The sequence below is a fragment of the Nicotiana tabacum genome, chromosome 4, assembly GCF_000715075.1.
Source record: "Nicotiana tabacum cultivar K326 chromosome 4, ASM71507v2, whole genome shotgun sequence".
Taxonomy (NCBI): domain Eukaryota; kingdom Viridiplantae; phylum Streptophyta; class Magnoliopsida; order Solanales; family Solanaceae; genus Nicotiana; species Nicotiana tabacum.
Window position 1 is genome coordinate 95,380,573 of NC_134083.1, and position 15,252 is coordinate 95,395,824.

Consider the following 15,252-nt stretch of genomic DNA (forward strand, 5'->3'; position numbering starts at 1 on the left):
TTGAAATGATCCGAACTACGTCCGAAATTCAACCGATCCCCTCGGGACCCCGTCCGAACATACCAACAAGTTCCATAACACAATACGGACCTACTCGAGGCTCAAAACGCACATAACAATATCAAAACGATGAATCACACCTGAAATCGAAATCTATGAACTTTGAACATTTCAACTTCAATAACTCGTGCCAAAACATAGCAAATCAACCCGGAATGAACCCAAATTTTGCACTCAAGTCCCAAATGATAAAACGAAGCTATTCCAATTCCCGAAATCACAATCCAAATCTGATAACAAAAAGTCCACTCCCGGTCAAACTTTCCAAAAATCCAACTTCCGCCATTTCAAGCCAAATTCCACTACGGACCTCCAAATCACAATCCGGACGCGCTCCTAAGTTCAAAATCACCCAACGGGCTTACTGAAATCATCAAAACTCCATTCCGGATTCAAATTCATAAGAAGTAAAACTTGGTCCACTCTCCCAATTTAAAGCTTCAACAATGAAATTCACTCTTCCAATTCGATTATGAATAACCTGAAAACCAAAACCGACGATTCACATAAGTCATAATACATCATACGGAGCTACTCATGCCCGTAAACTACCGAGCGAAGTGCAAATGCTCAAAACGACCGGTTGGGTCGTTACATACTCCCCCACTTAAACATACTTTCGTCCTCGAACGTGTTCAGAGTTGTTCTCAAAGTCATCAAACTGTCGTGTAACCTTACCATGCACATAACCGGGGTGATCTCACATCACCCTATCCCATATAGGTCTGATAACACAACATAACTGAGATTTCCTTAATTCAACTTAGCCCATAAGCCTTAGAATCCAATTTCCAACATCTGAAACTTTCTATAAGATCAGAATCTTGCATCAGCACTCTATATAATTCTGAACAAGCTGTATCAAACCATAATCATAACCTAAGATGTAATCACATAATATACCGCATAACTCAAATACTCATAGCAATGATTTCTAATTACAGCAGTTGTCCAAAACAACCCAATTCCGGTAATAAACCTCATGGCAAACCAAAAATCATCCTAAAACCTTCGTACACTGCCGATGATGAAAGAAACACGCGAAAACTCATAACCATTCATCAGACCAACAAATCATGGAGCTCCCTCTACTTCAACAAGAACTGTAGCCAATTCCTAAGCCTACTTCTGATATTATCCTTTCAAATATACCGCAATCAAATCCGATAGCACCCATCCTAGATCCGACGACTTCATCTTATCAAATACCAACTACTCTACTGACACGCAACACGAATACTACCCAGAGCCACAAACCATGTAATCCATGCACCAATAAGCAACAATCCAAATATACTCAATCACGAAAATGACTCAAACAAGAGAATCGTCCCGCAAGCTCAATGGGTACCACCACAACGTAATGCTAAGAACCCATCACACACCGTAGAACCATAACACACGAATCTAACACAAAGGATCATATCTCAACATAACTCTGCCGCAATGCGCGATCCCATCCAAACACTGGCCCATATGAGATACCTCGAGCCACCATGCTCAAAATCAATAACCACGCATAATTCGACATCAAGTACCGAAGGTGCATGACCATAACCACGGAGAAGCAAATGACACAATGTCACACAAACCCAAAAGAACATAACCAATGTGCAATCAATCATGCATCACCCAAATACCCATCTCGCGCAAATTTTGCTATAAAACCCCAATAGAACTGCACCATGTGTGCATACAACCAACGAATCACAACCCCGCGTAGCATAGAAGAGTAACTCACAGAACGTATCAGAACACGAATAAGATTAACACCAACCGAATGGCACATCAAAAAGAAATATCTGAATCTGATACATTTTCCAAAGACTGGTAGTACAAATCATGAACTTCTAAGAATAGAGTTTACAAAGCTGGAATGAAATAAATACATTATCTATTTGAAAAGTACATAAACAGAGTTTTATAGTTCTAAGGCTACACTGAACAAGAGGCAGCTACGACCGAAATGCATGTACATCTTTAATTCTGGCTCCCGTCGATCACAGCAACGTTAGCAGTCAATATCTACATGCAAGTGACCCTATGTACTCAGTAAGTAACTAACCTAACCTTAGGTTGAAAGTAGTGACGAGCTAGAATAAAGGTCGGGTCCAATACCAATATCCCACAATAATTCACAACATCGTAGTATAAGTAATAAAAGGAGTATATCAGAAATAACATGCTCAACTCGTTTATAGTTCCAGAAAATAGGCATGTTTTTCAAGTATCTTAGTGAAAAACCAAATCTTTTACCGAAATTGTCAAAAATATGAGTAAGTTTGAAAACTGTGATTTTTCCCAAAAATCCTTTCAACAATCAATAAGGTGTTTCATTTTTCCTTTCAGATAGCAAGTGTAATATGTCTCTCTATGCCCATATGTCAAAATGTATGAGAAGTCATAAATGATGTGATACTATACGGCATGAGGAAAAATGCATCTTTATGCATGTATGTCAAATGTGCATACCAAATGCGATGCAAATCAGTGATAAAGACCATATGCATACTCTCAGAGTATCAATTCACTCAGTCCTCCCAGTCACTCAGTCATCCCTATCACTCAGTCCACACAGTCACTCAGTCCTCCCAATCACTCGGCACTCGCACTCAGTAGGTACCTGCGCTCACTGGGGATGTGTACAGACTCCGGGTGGCTCCTTCAGCCCAAGCGCTATATCAAGCCAATAATGGCATAAAATCAATGAAACTTGCTGCGGCGTGCAGCCCGATCCCATAAATATCCTCATAATCAGGCCCTCGGCCTCACTCAGTCATCAACCTCTCCAATCGCTCGGGCTCTCAATGTCATGAAATATCAGCCCAAAATAATGATGTGATGTATCAATATGTAACAACAGAGACTGAGGTATGATATGAAGTGAAAGAACATGACTGAGTATGAAATTGCAATATAAGCAAATAACTCAACAGCAGTAACGACCTCAATGGGTCCCAACAGAGTAAGCACATAGCCTAGACATGGTTTCTAACATGAATCACAACTCAATAGCTCTAGTATGTAGATTTCGTGGTTACAGATATGACCAGGTAGCTACACAGTACCACAGAAATAACGAAATTACAAATTACACGGTGCACGCCCACATGCATGTCACCTAGTATGTACGTCACCTCAACACTAATTATATAATACGTAATTCGGGGTTTCATACCCCCATCACAAAGTTTAGAAGTGTTACTTACCTCGAACAAGCCAATTCCAATACCGAGCAAGTCAAACGATGCTCCAAAAATGCCATCTACCATGTAGCGATCTCCGAACGGCTCAAAATTAGCCAAAAGCAACTCAAATACATCAATTAAAGCCCAAGGAAACAATTTCAAATGAAAAAGGTTGAATCTTTAATCAAAAGCCCAAATTCGGCCAAAACATCCAACACGGGCCCGCACTTCGGTACCCGACAAAATTTACCAAATCCAACAACCCATTCAATTACGAGTCCAACCATACTAGTTTCACTCAAATCCGAATCCAAATCGATGTTCAAAACTCAAAAATTCACATTATGTAACTTTAGGCTAAAACCCCCAAATTTCTCTTTTGGAACCATCAATCAAATGCCGAAAATGTAGATTGATTCATGATATAAAATCAAAAATAGGTACAGAACACTTACCCCAGCCCACATGGTGAAAATTGCCTCAAGAATTGCCTCAATCCGAGCTCCATAGCTCCAAGAATACAAAAATGGCTGAAACCCCCGAAATAGAGTACTTTATACTTCTGCCCAGGCATCCTCTTACGCGAACGCGGGAAGTCCATCGCGAGTCCATCGCGTTCGCGATGAATAAAAATAAACTGCCACCAAAAGCACTATACGTTTATGATACACCCCTCGAAAACACGATGACCACTGATGCAAAGCTTCGCGAATGCGACTCACCTTTCGCGATCGCGTTGAAGAATTTTCGAACTCCCAGCAGCCAAACCTCAACACTACGCGAACGCATAGCAATGGACGCGGATGCGAAGACAAAAATCTTCAACCCAGTGCGAACACGACCTCAAAAGCACGAACGCGAAGAACAAATAGCTCCACTGACCAAACACCTTTCGCGATTGCAGCTACACCTTCGCGATCGTGAAGAACGCCAGAAGCAACAGGTAACAGCAAAAAAACCAACAATGCAAAGCCATTTGAAATGATCTAAACTACATCTGAAATTCAACTGAGCCCCTCGGTACCCCGTCCGAACATACCAACAAGTTCCATAACACAATACGAACCTACTCGAGGCCTCAAAACACACATAACAACATCAAAATGACGAATCACACCTCAAATCGAAATCTATAAACTTTGAACTTTTCAACTTCAATAACTTGTGCCGAAACATAGCAAATCAACTCGGAATGAACCCAAATTTTGCACACAAGTCCCAAATGACAAAATGAAGCTATTCCAATTCCCGGAATCACAATCCGAATCGGATATCAAAAAGTCCACTCCCGGTCAAACTTTTCAAAAATTCAACTTCCGTCATTTCAAGCCAAATTCCACTACGGACCTCCAAATTATAATCCGGACGCACTCCTAAGTCCAAAATCACCCAACGGACTTACCGAAACCATCAAAACTTCATTCTGGACTCAAATTCACAAAAATTCAAACTTGGTCCACTCTCGCAATTTAAAGCTTTAACAATGAAATCCATTCTTCCAATTCAATTCCGAATAACCTGAAAATCAAAACCGACGATTCACATAAGTCACAATACATCATACGGAGCTACTCATGCCCGTAAACTACCGATCGAAGTGTAAATGCTCAAAACGACCGGTTGTGTCGTTACAAAAGTCAACCTACAGTCAAACTTATCAAAATTCTAAGCCTTTAAATTGCCAACCTTCGGTAAAACATGCCAAATCAACTTAGGGACTTCTGAATTCAATTTCGGGCATACGCCTAAGTCCAAAATCATGATACGAACCTACCAGTCATCAAAATACCATTCCGGGGTTGTTTTCACAAAAATCAAACCTTGATCAATATTTGCAACTTAAGCTTCTTAAAAGAGAATCACTCATCAAAATAAATCCCGAAACATCCGAAAATCGAGTCCTACCATGCACGAAAGTCATATTATACAATATGAAGCCACTCAAGACCTCTAACCACATAACGGAACGCTAAAGCTCAAAACGACTGGTCAGGTCATTACATTCACCATTTATTAAACAAATGTTAGTCCTTAAACGTGCCAAGAGTCTTTCTCAAGCCATCATATTACTGCATAAACTCATCATACACATGCCCACGGGTGATCCTACATCACCCAAATCCACATAAGCCCGCCAACATCATCTCAACCGAAGATTATTCCTTCCACTCATATCGATAAGCCTTAGAACCAAATTTTAACACCCATTAAGGGCCCTATTATCACACAAACACACTATAAAATCCTCAACTAGCTGCAATAACTCATGCATACATCCACAAGGTATGACCATACGACAAAACACATCACCCATATGGAACCCAGGTACCTTAGAATAACGGTCATAGACATGTATTTGTAATTAGGTATAGTGATGACTAAATTTAGCACATCAATAGTTTCACAAAGAGTCTATCATATTTAATCAAGTTGTAATAGGCTGAGTCATGGTTTCTAGCATTGAAATTTGTGTCCATACTATTATAGAAGTCAAGTAAGACAATAGGTAAGAAACTCACGTAGTCTAACAAGGCACAAAGAATCATACATTCTACCACAAGCATGGATAACATTGTACATGCATATACGATCGTCACCTCACATATATATTACCCCCGAATGTAGCAAACAATATCATTTTATTAGGATAAATTCCCTCAATAAAGTTAGGCAAGTCACTTACCTCTTTTTTGAAACAAGTCAACAATAAACCACTGTTTTCCCTTTTAGAACAGGCCTCTGAACCAATCAAATCTAGCCAAATATCGTCCAAACAATTCAAAACAAGCTTAAAAAACTACCCACGAATAAAAAAAAGGTTTGATTTTGATCATAATTAAAAAAGTCAACAAAAAGTCAACCCATACCCACGTGGCCAAAATCCGATACTCAGACCAAATGCCGATTACTCATTCACCCCCGAGCCAGGATATGTAATTTGTTTCGAAATTCAACCTCAAATTGAGGTCTAAATCTCAATTTTATAAAATTCCTAAATTCTACCCAAAATCCACAATTTCTACTTTGAAATTCATAGATTTGATGATACAATTCATGAAAAAGTAATTAAAATTGATTGAAAACAAGATAAAGTATGAATTTGGGAAGAAAATGCTCTTCAACAATCGCCTCTATAGGGTTTAGGGTTGAAAAATGGTGTAAAATGAGCTAAGTCCTGAAATTTCCCACATTTTACCCAGCTGCAGATGTTGAAATTGCGAACTCTTTTTCGCAATTGCGACGTTCTCAAAAGCGAACAACAGGTCACAATTGCGGACCAGTCTCTGAGCCTTTAGCTATCACAAAAGCGATAAGATTATCACAAATGTGAACCCTGTGCAGCCGCAAATGCAAAGCTGCCCAAAATTCCCATTGTGTCACAAATGCAACAAGCTCTTCGCAAATGCGGAGACCCCCTATCCGCAAATGCAATACAAACTTCGCAAATGTGAAGCGTCCAGCCTAGCCCCCACATCGCAAATGTGAGCTTAGCATCACAAATGCGAAGCTTGCATTTGCGAACAGGTCTTCGCAAATGCGAGACCTGCAGGTCAGTTGCACCAGCAATTCTTCTAAGCCAAAAACCAGTCCGTTAAGTATCCAAACCTCACCCCGAGACCCTCGGTCGCTATCTCAAATCATCAAAATAACATCAAATGTCAAGAATTGAGCACCAAAACTCAAGCTTTTTCAACTCTGAAACTCAATTTTCCAATTTTTCACATAATGCGCCGAAATGCACTCGGGTCACCAGGGACCCCAATCAAACATACGTACAAATTCAAAATTATCATACGAACCTACCGGAATCGTCAAAATATTGATCCGATGTCGTTTACTAAAAATATTGATTGTGGTCAACTCTAGTCATTCTTAAAGTCAAAAAATCACATTTTCTTTAAAAATCTGCATTTAAGTTTTTTGAAAATCAACACGGACCACGCATGCAAGTCATAAATCATCAAATAGAACTATGAAAAGTCTCGGATATAGAAAGGAAAGCTATTACTCAAAATGACCGATCGGGTAGTTACAAAGGTTATTTGTAGTATTGGAAGTTTAAATACAAGTTTAGATACAGATTTCTTGGATACATGTTTATTGGAAGTTAAGCTACGTACAACCATTTTTTTAAATACAGGTGTCTTGGATAAACTGTTTTTATCATAGGTCTGAAGCCTAAAATCTTTCACAACTTCTTCATCCTGCTCTAAGATCTATAGCAAAGTGATTTGCATTCGGTTCAATATATGTAAGTTGTAACTTTACTCACTGCAACAAATGCCGACAACTTAGTTATACCTCTTTTGCTAATATCATTGCAGTCAGCCAGAAGCAGATAAACACTACCTTTCTCTGACCAAATTTCACATCAACAACAAGACTAAAGGTCGTCCCTTATGAATTCTGCTTTTTCTTTCGAACAAGCCTCCAAACCAATGGAATTTAGCAAACAAATATTCAAATAATTCAAAATAAGCTTTAGAAACTACCCACAAATGAAAATGGTTCCATCTTGACCATTATTGAAAAATTCAACAAAAGTCATCCTCGGACTCAGGTGGTCGAAATCCGAGATTCGGACCAAATCCCGATTACCCATTCACCCCCGATCCCAAATACGTAATTTGTTTCGAAATTTGACATCAATTCGAGGTCTATATCTCAATTTTATAAAATTCCTAAATTCTACCCAAAATCCCAATTTCTACTTTGAAATCCATAGATTTGAAGATTACATTCATGAAAAGTAATTGAAATTGATTGAAAACTAGTTAAAGTTGCTTACCAATGAATTTGCAAAGAAAATCCTCTTCAAAAAGAGCCTATTTGGAGTTTAGGGTAAACAAATGGTGTAAAATGAGCTAAGTCCCAAAATTTCCCATATTTACCTAGCTGGAGGTATTGCATTTGTAATTCCGACGTCCGCAAATGTGAACCACTGATCGCAATTGCGATCAGTACCTGAGCCTAAGAAATATTGCAAATGCGAAAATAACTAGGCATTTGCGAAGGTCTCTTCCCTTGCAAATGCAAACTAAGAGCGAAGCTCTCCAAAGCTGCCCAGTGTCGCAAATGCGACACACCAGTCACAATTGCGATGACCTAGCCCTTTGCCAATGCAGCTCCAACTCAAATGGAAGTGCCCCAATCCCAGCCCCCTTCTCAAATTTGATACATTGACCGCAAAAGCTATGCTCGAAAATATGAGCTGGAGGTATTGCATTTGTAATTCCGACGTCCGCAAATGCGAACCACTGATCGCAATTGCGATCAGTACCTGAGCCTAAGAAATATCGCAAATGCGAAAATAACTTGGCATTTGCGAAGGTCTCTTCCCTTGCAAATGCAAACTAAGAGCGAAGCTCTCCAAAGCTGCCCAGTGTCGCAAATGGGACACACCAGTCACAATTGCGATGACCCAGCCCTTTGCAAATGCAGCTCCAACTTTGCAAATGGAAGTGACCCAATCCCAGCCCCCTTCTCAAATTCGATACATTGACCGCAAAAGCGATGCTCGAAAATATGAGCTGGACCTTGCAAATTCGAGATCTGCAAGCTCACACCAACAACAACTGATACTCAAATATTCTAAAACATTCCAAAACTCACCCGCAACTCACCTGAGCCCCTCGGACTGCAATACAAACATTCACACAAGTGTATTAACGTCATGCAAACTCGCTCTCTAACTTAAATCATCAAAATAACATCATATATCAAGAATCTATCATCAAAACTCAAAATTTTCAACTTGAAACTCAACTTTTGCTAGTTTTCACAAAATGATCTGAAACTCTCTCGGGTCACCCCGGGACCCCAACGAAACATGCGTACAAGTCCAAAAATATCATACGAACCTACCGAAATCGTCAAAATACTATTCTTATGTCATTTACCAAAAACATTGACCGTGGTCAACTCAAGACTCATTTTAAGTCAAAAATCACATTTTCTTTAAAATTTCACACATACTTTTCGAAAAACGACACGGATCATACACACAAGTCATAAATTATCAAATAAAGCTATGAGAGGTCTCGGAACACAAAAAAAGCTACTAGTACTCAAAACGACCTATCGGGTCGTCATATCACTTGTCTCGAAAATGAACTTCTCTTTACTTGAATCTCTAAAACCCACTCAAACAATATCTGTTAGCCTCAATCTATTTAGGAGAACTATTCCCTTAATTTTAGGAAGTTTCGAAGTCAAAGTAAACTTTTAGTCAAATCCAAAACCGATCACGGGTGAACTATGCAAATCTCAAATTTAAGTTCAAAAATTTATTACCCATAAGTTATGAAATTTAAATATATAGTTGAAATAGAATTTTAATATCAAACACTAATCCAAATCCTCAATTTACCATTTTTAGTTATGTTTAAAATACCCAATTTTTAACCTCATAGAACTCATGATTTAACTATTCAAATTGCGTAATAGTCACATGTAACATTGGGTCAAGTATAAGGAACTCATGCCTTAAATCTCAGGTCAAAACTCCATCATTTCAGATCTCATGCACAAGCTCAATATTTTCAAAGCTAGTGTAAATAGATGTTGAAATCGAACTTCAGCTATTTATACAACTACATGTCCTTCTATGCGATCGAGACCCTAGGTCATGCAATTGCGATGTAGTTGTAGCCTACTCTATGCGGTTGCGATCGAAACCTCACCTTCGTGATGCATGTGGGGCTAACACCTTGCATTCGCTTCTCTAGCTCCATGTTTGCGATGAACAAATGCCCTGACTCTATCTGGCACCCTTAACCTTAAGCGCTCATGACCCTCTTCATCATAATCGCGATGAGCACTTCTCCCTATGCTTCGTGGTCACGTCTAGTGCTGCTCGATTTGCGATGAATGCACCAGTACTACAATATCTACAATTCCAAACATGTAACTTATGGTTCCAAAACACTCCTGAGGCCCTCGGGTACCAAATCGAACGAACACACAAATTCAAACATATAATATGACCCTGTACGGAGTCTTAAATCATGCAACAGTACATAGATATTCAAAAGGAGGCATTGAGTTATTACATCAACCGAACAAGTTGATTCACAGTAGTTTAAATTTTGTGAATTGTTATAATGGGTAAAATTCAGTTACTTTCATGTGACATAAAGAAATTAATTTTAATGTGATAATGATAAAGTTCAATTACAATAATGAGAGATAAATAATTTTGTGATTTTATCGTTATAGCGGGTAAAGTTTAATAACCAAACATAAAATTAATCTGTCAGTTGTGATACCGAACCAGTGATAAACTTGATGACATTTTAAACTTAAAAATTTTCAATAGTTAGCTATGAAGGATTGAATGCACTAGTAAATTGTTTGTAAGAACTCTTTAATTTTTATCAATATACTAAAGTTTTCAATTCTTTTTTCCCTTTCTTGGTTAATTATCGAATATTTATATACTATTAGGGAGGTTTATGGTATTTTGAAAAACTTCTAGTACGTGGACAATCACCTTGTAAATGACCTCCTTTTCCAACATTTTCAATTTCTAAGTTAGAAATAGCTAAGTACCTACCATTTCTTTTCTCTGTGATCAATTGATCACAACACTATCCGAAATAAGTAAAAAGGATTCATTTAATTACACACACACACACACACACACACACATATATATATATATATATATATATATATATATATATATATATATATATATATATATATATATATATATATATATATAGAGAGAGAGAGAGAGAGAGAGAGAGAGAGAGAGAGAGAGAGAGAGAGAGATGATAGAAAAATGATTGTGTGATGCTAAAATTTGAACTATGGCATCTTGCTCACTACTCTGCACGAGTAATTGGTCCAGTAAGTAATATTAATGGTCATCTAATCAATTATTAAGGTGACATTGGACATTACTTTTCAAACTAGAGGAAAAAGCAAGAAAAGTCAAATTTAGTCAAAAGCATTATTCAATTACCAATATTTTTTAGTAACTGCACAAGGAATAAATGAAAAATGTCAAACAAATTCCAAAAAACAAAAGATAAAATATAACTATTTGGATATAAATATAGTATTTGATTCATACATCTATCTGGTTGATAATTTTATTTTCAATTTTATAGAATCTTAAAATAAATTACATGTGTCTGTTTATTATTTTTATAATTTGATTGAATCTCCTATGCTTCATGCTAATAATTGATGTAACTACTTACTAAAAAATCAACACTACTAACTTCAAAATCATGTCCTATCTCTATTATAAAAGGAGAAGCTATTAAACACTTATAAGCACTTCTATAGAGAAAAAAGTACTTACAAGCAAAATATATCATTGTTTAAGATGGCAAAATCAACTAATTCTATGGGCTACATCATTATTGTCTTTTTTGTTCTTTTTTCTCCATTAACTCTAGCAACACTATCATATGCACCAGAAGCAACATCACCGATAATGTCATTAAAGCTGTCTACCGCAAGTCGTAGCACTCGTGTGTCTGTTTCAGGTAACTTAGTTTTAAGGATTTTTTTACTTTTTTTCTTTTTTGATTATTATTGTCCTCATATTAATAGAAAATATATTTTCAACTCAAAATGTGCATATATAACTAAATGTATACATGATGTATTGATGTTGAATATATTTAACTATTCAAAATCACATTCACATTTCAGAATGTTTAAATTTGATATTTGGATGTCAGAATGTCCTGATAGTTTTTTAAAAAACAAATACGCTAAATGATTGAAAGTCTTCTAAGTATAATTATTTTATAATCAAAATTTTGGTTTCTAAATACATACTCTCTCGTTGATTTGGATCGGCTCATCATGTTTTCTTCTATTATATGAGGAGTCTTTATGATAAAAATTTTAATTTTTTGATATATTTGTTTGGACAATTTCAGGTTGCTTTGGATTATGTAAAAAATTCAAATGTTGCAATTGCCAGGCCGAGTTTCCCTATTTATGCATCTCATGTTGTTGAGAATGAAAATAAAATAAATCATGTTTTTGTTACCATGATGTGGTTAACAACTAATATATGATGAGTGGCCAATAAAATTATTATATGTATTTGAAGCGTTCATTTAATAAAAGCAATTGCAATGAATGATTATCATATTTATGCTAAAAGAGCTATGTTTGTACGTTTTCTTTTTCGTTTTTGCTCTTACTTTCATTTCCCCCATACGTATGACAAGGTTTTCACGAGAACAAAAAATTAAAAAGACAACAAAAAATTTCAAAAAAAATAGATAGATAGAATGACATAACATTTCGGGGGAAATAACATAACAAAGAGAGATTTCCGCTACAAATAACGAAAATAAAGAAATCACAATAGAACAAAATAAAGAAAGACAGAAAAGAACTAACTGAAATAATTTGTTGCAACATATTGTTCTCTTCAATTAAAATAAAAATATTCTATTAAATAGATGGGTATGTTTAACTCTTTTCCCTATATTTTTTTTAAATTTCGTATAAGGGGCCTCTCATATGTCCATCAACAACTCAAATAGAACAACTCTCTTGAGTAGAAAATTTTCTATACTCCATTTCATATAGGAACGCTATCATACGTTTATCACTAATTCAATAAGAATTTCTCTTATGGTTCACAAATTTGATCAATGACTGACATAGCTTGCCAAAAATAACATCAGCCAAACCAAATAAGAAGAATATCTAAGATAATTGCTGCATATGCACCTATGCTTCAATGAAATTCTTCACATTCTTGATCCACATCAAGTATTCTCTGCTGTCCTTTTTGATCATGTACTCGTGCAAGAAGTTTGTTGTGCTGGGCTTGATTCCCCTGATCTCCAAATACTTGTGAAATGCTTTCTGGAGGTTCTCATCCAAATCCCTGATGAAAAACAGTTTAAGTGTTTCAATTAGTACCAAAGGCCTAGGCGAAAAGAAAATTCATGTCTAGCCCAAATATAGATGAAGGAAAGTTGAATAAAATTTTGTGCTCGTTTACAGCACCAATACTTACGAGAATTCAGGTCCTTCATAAGCAATCTGTTCATCAGCTGCATCAGGGTCTTTAATAGCTAGATGGTCAATTACAACCTCATCAGGATACGCTGTGCAACCAAACTCCAAACATGGACCATTCCTCTTAGACACTCTAACAACAAGGGGAAGTTGAGATTGAGCGGGCCTTTCAGCATCATCATTGTCATTGCCATCCTCATCGTCGTCACCAGTAACAAGATCAGGCATATGAACTTCAACATTTATACTTTCACCGTGATACTCTTTAGTCAAGGATATAGTCTGCTGTCCGGGATGGTCTTCAAGCTTAAAGGGGAAACCCTCAGGCACCTCATCAGCCTAAAAATATCAAGCAAGATGATCATAATTCCCAAGTAGACTCAAACAGGAAACAGAATATAATCTAATGCTGGAACTTGAGACAGAGAACATTCCAAGATCAAATATAGCATCCAAAGCAGATCTAGAATTGTCACTACTGCAAATACAAATCGTTTGCCTTCTAGTGAAGGAAAATAAGATGAAATGATCCGAGATTTCACAGTGTCCCTCAAATTACAACAGCAGTTAACCTGAGATTTTAATCAAGCTTCTGAAATCGTTCTATCACACAATCCTTAGATGAAACTGAATATCAGGCGAAGAAACTTACAGTTCATGCTTTACGCCGTTGTCATTACGAACAAAACAAGGTACCATAAAACAAGTCAAGATTTTACCTTTATTATTAAGTTCCCCTTTCTCCTCAAACCCTACAGGACAGCCCAAAGCAAAAACTAAAGAACTAGGGGGGAAATATTACAAGATTCATGAAAGAGGTAGCAGCCTATCACAAACTAAATAGGGTAGTAGCAATAAACAGGAAGACTAATCTAAAAACTCACAATCTTAACATCTTCTCAGCCTAACAGTAAGTCGTTGGGTACTCACACTTTTGAGCATAGCAACCCTGCAATTAACTCATCTATATATACTGCAAAGAATGGAACATGAGAGACAGACTATGGAATCTGAAAATTATAATTTCGTCCATTATTTCTAGACTCCCTGCGTTCTTTCTCTCTTCTGTTTTTACTCTCTAAACTCTATTCCTTCTCCTTCTTAAATCTCTTCCTCTCTTTTTAGTTCTTCTTCTATTCCTCAGTTCCTCCTTAAACTGATCAGTTGCAGAGTTTGACTGTAATTACCATTTGAATGAGGTTATTAGTAGTAATGAAAGTTGCTGTTGGTTGACGAACGAATCAAAATTACAGTTAAGTTGGTCGCATTTCTGTTGTTATTTCCTTAAAAAGTAGGATCATAACGTAGTAATTCACAGAAACAGTAAACTAGAACTCAAAAAGCTTTGACGTCTTCTCACCCGCAGTAAATTAATAATTTTTAGGGTGGAAATTGATAAATGGGGGAAGTGAAAAAAAAAAATGAGGGAGAATGAAACCTTGTTTTGTTCATCGGACTCCTCGGCAAATTGGATTTCAGACTGAATCACTTTGAGGAGCGACTCATCAGAGCTTGATCGCTGGGTAGAATAGTGATGCAGAGTAGATGGAACTGAGCTTGGGAACAAGTTCCGATGCACGGCACGGCGGTTCATGACGGCGGAGAAGAGAGCAGAGTGGTGGTAACTCTGACTTCTTCGTATGGATCGAGCTGCAAGGGGTACAACCAGCGAAGCTGTCCTTCTGATAACGTTAGAGAGCGCCATTTCTGTAAGGGTTTTGGTAGAGAGATTTAGCGTTTTAGGGTTTTTTCTTTTTTATGAGGGTTTAAGACATTTTTCCAAGAGTCAAGAGAGCGAGGCGGTTCTTTTCGGTAAAATTGCTCAACTGGAAAGACAAGATTCACTCTTTACAGTTACTTATTAACTTTTTTTTGGGATTTCCCTAGACGAAAGAAAATATGGTTGTTTCAAAATAATTACAGGCAGTAATTTAAAACATCCTGGGTGTAGGATTTTGTTTTGTGACGCTTACTTTGCAAGTGTCTGATCGTGCGATCT

The 15,252-nt window shown here is 37.0% G+C and overlaps 1 protein-coding gene across 1 annotated transcript; it reads right to left on the reverse strand.

The window, feature by feature from the left end:
• Positions 1–12,779: 12,779 nt before the first annotated feature.
• Positions 12,780–15,160, reverse strand: LOC107771895 (uncharacterized protein At2g39795, mitochondrial). The gene is made up of 3 exons (XM_016591358.2): positions 14,692–15,160; positions 13,252–13,592; positions 12,780–13,119 (listed from the first exon to the last, which is right to left on the reverse strand). The coding sequence occupies exons 1-3, from the start codon at positions 14,956–14,958 to the stop codon at positions 12,960–12,962; spliced, it is 768 nt and encodes a 255-aa protein (XP_016446844.1). The 5' UTR covers positions 14,959–15,160; the 3' UTR covers positions 12,780–12,959.
• Positions 15,161–15,252: the final 92 nt, after the last annotated feature.